General features: G+C 42.5%; 1 protein-coding gene across 1 annotated transcript in view; it reads left to right on the forward strand.

The window, feature by feature from the left end:
- Positions 1–3,185, forward strand: part of myo10l1 (myosin X, like 1) — a 28,349-nt gene extending 25,164 nt beyond the window's left edge. The window contains exons 35-43 of the mRNA XM_076108060.1: positions 13–161; positions 398–546; positions 636–843; positions 973–1,109; positions 1,224–1,347; positions 1,420–1,770; positions 2,106–2,282; positions 2,401–2,592; positions 2,844–3,185. Coding sequence (XP_075964175.1) covers positions 13–161; positions 398–546; positions 636–843; positions 973–1,109; positions 1,224–1,347; positions 1,420–1,770; positions 2,106–2,282; positions 2,401–2,592; positions 2,844–2,948 — 1,592 coding nt within the window. The 3' untranslated portion in view covers positions 2,949–3,185. The remainder of the gene's footprint in view (positions 1–12; positions 162–397; positions 547–635; positions 844–972; positions 1,110–1,223; positions 1,348–1,419; positions 1,771–2,105; positions 2,283–2,400; positions 2,593–2,843) is intronic.
- Positions 3,186–6,903: the final 3,718 nt, after the last annotated feature.

Consider the following 6,903-nt stretch of genomic DNA (forward strand, 5'->3'; position numbering starts at 1 on the left):
GTCTGTGTGCAGTTCAAAGGCAGCAGGGCTATGCCAGTCTGCAGGATGAGGCTGTGCGAGTTTTCAACTCACTGCAGGAGATGGAGACGCTGGCAGACACGGTGCCCATCATTCAGGGCATCCTGCAGACCTGCCAGGACCTGCGCCCTCTCAGGGATGAGGTACTCTTTTTACTGTCTTCTCTAATCTCAACAGCAAATAGCACTTAATAAAGTGTACAGATTTATTATTTAATGGAGAAACACAGTGGTGTGTAGTGTAATCTTTATACAAATTTAACCTTAATATAATATATATAATAATATAATAAGTATGTTTCGGCAGAATGTTTGTTTGCCATCAAATGTTGATTAAACATTGATTGAATCTCACAACTCTCCCCATTTCTGTGTTTCAGGTATATTGTCAGGTGATCAAGCAGACCAATCATGTGCCTCAGCCTAACAGCCCAGCCAATCGGGCACACTGGCATCTGCTCACCTGCATGAGCTGCACCTTCCTGCCCAGTCGAGTCATCCTCAGATACCTCCGCTTTCACCTCAAGAGGTGTGTGTCTGCTTTATGGAATGTGGTTTTTTTTTTGTTGATAAATCCATCATGGAGTAAATATGTGTAATAAATATGATCCCACTCAGGGTACGAGAGCGTTATCCTGGCACGGAGATCGAGCGTTACACCAGCTTCGTCGGGGAATCCCTGAAGAAGACCAAGACTCGAGAGTTTGTTCCCTCTCAGGAGGAGATCGCCGCCCTGCTGGTGAGACAGGAGATGAGCACCACCGTCTATTGCCACGGAGGAGGCTCCTGCAAGATCTCCATCAATTCACACACCACAGCTGGAGAGGTACACATAAAGAAATACACTCTCACAAACTGACACATCCTCCTCTCACTGATTTTAAGACGCAGTACAAGAGCTGGTGCTTGAATTGTAGTGTGCTGTTACAAACTGGTCAGTGTTTTCATGTTGCAGGTTGTGGAGAAGCTGATCAGAGGTTTGGCCATGGAGGAGAGCAAGAACCTGTTTTCTCTGTTTCAACACAACGCCTGCACAGACCGAGCTTTGGAGAGCAGAGTGATTGTGGCCGATGTTCTGGCCAAGTTTGAGAGGTATGTATATCGCTGTCAGGTGTCATATAGTCTTTATATTTAGAGTGATTTCCAACGGGCTAGTGGATTGTTTTAATCAATATGGTTACTTGACCTGTGTCCGTATTTTTCCAGGTTGGCAGGCAGCGAAGAAGAGGAGGAGGAAGGAGAATGGAAACTCTACTTCAAGCTCTACTGCTTCTTGGATGTAGAGAGCATGCCAAAAGAAGGAGTGGAGTTTGCTTTCATGTTTGAGCAGGTGAGCTTTACACAACTGCACAACCCTGTCTTGAAAAGAAGGAACCAGTTATTAATTGCTCATTACTTTCAGGCTCACGAGTCTTTGATAAGCGGTCACTTCCCGGCCTCAGAGGAGACTTTGCAGCACCTGGCCGCTTTACGGCTCCAGTATCTCCACTGCGACGGGGCAGGGAGGGCCGGGTGGACCCTGGGAAATGTTTATCCAATCGGACGTCTCCGCAATCGCATCATCCACTCCACCAAGCCGGGCGTCGGGGCAGCAGGTGGGTCCGGAGGAGCTGGAGGAGGAGCAGGAGATGGGAAAGGAACGGCAGGATTACAGGGAGTTGTCGGGGTAGGGACAGAGAAACGAAGGACCCCGAGCTTCCTGGACGGCACCCTGAGGAGAAGCTTCAAGACTGGGTCCCTGAAGAAGCAGAAGGTCAGTGGTGGAAGTAAAGCTTTAGCCCATTTGCTACAAAAAGCTACACAAGGATTACACAACTCAAGCAAGTTTCAAAGAATTTATAGTGAAAGAACACTCAGGAGAGCTTACTGAATTGGACATCCATAATTTTACACCATTCACATAATTTCCAGTTGGTGGCAAAGTGTGACACGACGTGATGGATTTATGCATTCTGCTGAATTCCCATAAGCTCAGTCAAATCAGTCTGGTTTGCTAAATGGCGGATGGACCTCCCAAGAAACTGCTTTCTGACTGACTGACCGTCTGATTGATAGTTTGATAGTTTGTTCTGACCCGTGTTGTTGCAGGTGGAGGAGGAGCAGATGCTGGAGATGTGGGTGAAGGAGGAGACGTCGGCCACACGGACGAGTGTTCTGGAGAAGTGGACCCGGCTGCAGGGAATGCCTCAGCATCAGGCCATGCTGAAATACATGAGCATTATCAAGGAGTGGCCTGGATATGGATCTACTCTGTTTGATGTGGAGGTGAGAAAACAATAGAGGAAATGATGGATCACAGAGATTTGTAAAAAAAATAAAAAAAAATAAATACCTGACAAGTAACCTCTTCTTTTTTCTTCTCCTGTTTCCTCTGCCTTTGTAGTGTAAAGAAGGTGGTTTCCCTCATGACCTGTGGCTGAGTGTGAGTGCTGAAAACGTGTCAGTGTATAAACGAGGTGAACCGAAGCCACTGGAGACCTTCCAGTACGAACACATCACCTTCTTTGGGACTTCACAGCCGTGTACCTACAAAGTCATCGTGGATGAGAGGGAGATGTTCTTTGAGACGCCACTGGTGAGTCATTATTCATTATTTACCTGTTATTTTATATTTTTTATATTTGCCTGATTGATCCACTCCTTTGAGGCCCTTAAGGTCTCGGCTTCTGCTGCTTTGAATTTCTTTTTTTTTTTAATATTCTTGTGAATCTACTAACTTTATGGAAATGCAATGCCAATTTGCTGTATTACCACTTTTAATTTTGCCATCAAATTATCACTTAATCAGGACACATATTAACCCACCGCATTCGTCTCTCTCTTTAGGTCGGGGAGATCACCAAAATCATGAGGGCCTACATTAACATGGTGGTGAAGAAACGTTGCAGCACCATGTCAGCGACCAGCATAACCAGTTCCTGGGCCAGGTGATTGCCACAAATCAGTCAGAGCCCTCGGTTCATCCAGTGGCATCAGATGCCTCGAGCCACATGCATCGGTTGGTTTTTTTTTTTTAATGGAGGCAGTCGCACCAGCCAGCTATTCCTCAAAGAAGAGTGGTGGATGATCGAACGGGGAAAAGCAAGATAGAGGTGGACACAGCAGCCAAATGCACACTCTACTGGCCTGGGTCTCACTTGGGATAAGGGGGGGGGGGGATGAGGGATCTATTTAGAAATGCGCATGACAAAGAAAACAACCTGTATTTCGGGACGGCCTATTCACATACATAACCTGCCAGTTCTAGTCCTGCATGTAGATGTTCAAGCACAAACTTTTCACCGCTTCCCTTTCCGGACTTAACTCATGAATAATAAGCACAACTCCGCCGTCCAGTCTGTCCCAAGTACCCCACCCACCCACCCTACCCCCAGTGCACTGCCAGACAGAAGAAAGCCACACTTCCTCAGTTAAATCTCTTTCTTTCTCACTTCTCCGATTTCAAGAGTCTCTCTCTTTCTCTTCACGTGTCCCCCGCTCCTGTTGCATCTTTGTCTGCTGTCGGTATTGAGTTATTATGCTAAATTCTTGCTTGCTTTCTCTCTGTTGTTCTTTCTCTGTCGTTTATCCCTCACATCAGCTGTGTCACATCTGTTTATGACTGAGAAAAAGGACTCGATGCTGATTGTTCTTCAGGCTTCTAAAGGGGACAATGAGCTCCCTGCCCTACATAGTGTTCACTCGCTCACTCGTCAGTGCCACCGTGTGGCCACAAGAAGAAGACAAAGCCAAAGGAAATGGCTTTAAATATTGCTGAACAATATCAAATAGATATTCTTGAGAATAAAAGAGTAGAGGTTTTGCTTTGGAGGCTCTTTAACTTGACACGGAGAGTCAGTGCATGGTTAACAGCCTCACTCGGCTCTACACGGAGAACAATATCAACCAGAATAGTATGAGTCTAAACCTTTCCCTATCTATGTCTACATTTAACACACACTACATATATCTACTGTATATTCACATACATGTACACATAAACTGAACCAACATGTATTGTTTTGTACTGTATATCACACATTATAAGAGTTATTATTGAGTCTTTCAGTGGCCACTGCACTGTACAGTATATAGATGCCATACTAAATGCAATGTGAGACCTCTCGTGTAAAATACATGCAAGCGAATGGTGTGAATAATGACCACTGTATTTCCGGATGTGATGCCAACACTGTACATCATTCACTGGCTGTGCCATTAATGTGACTCACAGAGAAATGAATAGGAAAAACACAGACTATAATGAGACGGGCTGCTGTGGTGGTCGTGTTTCCACAGTGTTTGAATTGTTTTATCATTGTTGTTGCCTGTGGTACTCACTCTGCAGCATTAATTGGAGCCATACAATATTGTATATCCTTGTCTGCTCATGCTATTCTCACTTTATTTCTTTATTAAGATCAGTGACTTGAACAACAACGCATAAGAGCTCCAGTTCGTCTGTGTTTCCAACCTGTTTATGAACATGTGACTTTTATTACTGATACTACTAGTATTACTGTACTGTATGCCCTCTGCTATCTTAACCACCCTGAAGTGCTGTGTCTGGAATGCTGCTGTGTGTGCGCGTGAGTGTGTGTGTGCGTATGAGTGTGTGTGTGTGTGAGTGTGTGAGTGTGAGTGTATTTATGGTGTAACAGTTGGAAAAGGAAAATGAGAAAAGAGAAATAAGAAGTGTTTATGATGAGTATATTCCTTGAAAATAAGACGTATTTACATGAATAATCTTTGCAAAGAACGGTGTCGTGCTGTGAGTTAAAGGGGGAAAGCATGGGATTATTAGGGCTATAGGGGTTATTTAATTATAATTGTACTGTATGTATTGCAAGGTGTGTTTGAGAGTATAATGTATAAAAAATATATTGGATTTTTTTCAGTCTCAGTGTAAGAGGAGCAGATAAGACACTGTGAGGATATGGACTCAGATGGTTTTAATTGTGACCTGGGAATGCTGGCAGTCATCACTGCTTTCTGTGTGTGTTTTTGGACTGAAAGTGAAGTCACTGTTCTTTCACCTGACTCTGTGGCACTGCAGAGAGACGGCAGCATCCCTATCACACATATTTGTAAACAAAGTGTTTCATAAAATATTCAGTGGGAATAACATGGGGAAAAGAAATTGTCTAATGTCCAAATGCAGTCCAATTAATTGTCTAATTTGGTTTAGCTAAAGTTCCTAAACTAGTTTTTGTGTCAGTATTTGCCCTGAAAACAGTTATGGTTTACCCGATACTTAAGTGAAGTTGAACTTCTTATGGTGAAGTTGTCCGTTGTCTATTCTGGGGTGCCACCTTCAGAGGCGTAGCCTGGATTTTAGAAATACTGAGGTCACAAGTCCAAGACCATCAACCCCCAACCCAACCCCTACCCTCTAGAAAATTAGATCAGACACCAACATTTTATTATGATAAGGGATGTTTCATATTTTATCTTTTTCTTAAGGTTCAGTTATGGATATGGTTGAGGATTTTATTTTTCAAAGCCCACATTACCTGAAATAACATTTTGTTGAGGAAATTGCAGATTATGTATTTGGCCTGCAGGTATTCACATGAAAAATTGTCTTAAAATAGTGTGAACAGTCAACCAATATACATTTTCCATTTTCGGACTTAAACTACAGTTACCACTTTTTCTAAATTGCCCAAAATTCCTAGAAAAATGACCTCGGTCATGCCCTCGGTGTCCTCAACAGTAGCTTCGGCCCTGGCTGCATACACACAGCCCACTGGGATCCTGCCTGTATAGTTAGAATAAGCAGAACTCACAGACAGGTTCCTGTTTGAACTTTAGCTTATTTTAGTTTTGGCTAAAATGAGAGGAGAACCAGAGAACCCATAAGCCATAATTAAGGAGGAACCTGTCTGTTCTAGTTATTCTACATCTATGGTTCTGTCTGTCACTGATATTACACTGAGTAGGAAGAAGTTTCCCCTGTAGTTGCTGAAATGTGATCAGCAACAACAATCAACAATAAATTGAAATTAGATTTCTGATCGCAAATCCGTTTCCAAGGGCAACTTCATCACAACGGGTCCTGTTATCAGCCGCAGGCGGCCAGAGTGGGGCCCATTCTTATCTCATGTTATGCTTATTATCATCATTAACATAGTAAAACATTGTGCTTGTTATGAAAAAAAAAAGAAAAGAGAAAGAGAGAGATATGTGTGTTCTTTTTTATTTGTAACTGGCTTTACAAAATTATGCTTTAATAAATTATTGAAATTATTGTCCTCCATTTCATGTTGTCTTTGTGAATTTATCTTGACACACAAACAGTGGTTGACATTCATTTAAGCACTATAGCTCCATTTATGTTTCTCTTTTATGCTACTTTATACTTCCACTGCATTGTACTTAACATTCCTCCATGTTTAGATAACATAGTCACTTTACAGATTAAAGGAACAGTTTGAGATTTTGGGAAATACGCAAAGCCTATTCACTTTCTGACAGAGAGAACATTGATACCACTCTCATAAATATATAGGCAAATTAGAGAAGCCCTTTTTCTCCAAACTTTTAACTTGACTATTAATATTGTTAATAATACTTATACGTTTTTTAAAATTTTGAATGCAGGACTTTTACTTGTAATGGAGTATTTTGTATATTGCTGACGTGGTTTACTTTAGTATCTAGAACAGTAGCCTACTGCCTAAGGAACAACTGCACAGACGCACACACACGCCTTCTTCCCTTTTGTCTTTGGTGCGTATTGAGCGTGCGTCAGGATTCAGCGTTTGGTTCCTTCTCGGCCAGTTCATTTTTTGAGTTTCAGCAGCCAAAACATTTCCGGTTTTTGCGCTCACGGGTTTTTAAAAAGTTTTCTCAGACGAAAAGTCTGAAGAATACCCTCTGGAATAATCTGCGTCTAAGTGGTGCG

This window comes from Anarhichas minor, unplaced genomic scaffold, assembly GCF_050575085.1.
Source record: "Anarhichas minor isolate MPS153535 unplaced genomic scaffold, ASM5057508v1 ptg000040l, whole genome shotgun sequence".
In the NCBI taxonomy this organism is placed as follows: Eukaryota; Metazoa; Chordata; class Actinopteri; order Perciformes; family Anarhichadidae; genus Anarhichas; species Anarhichas minor.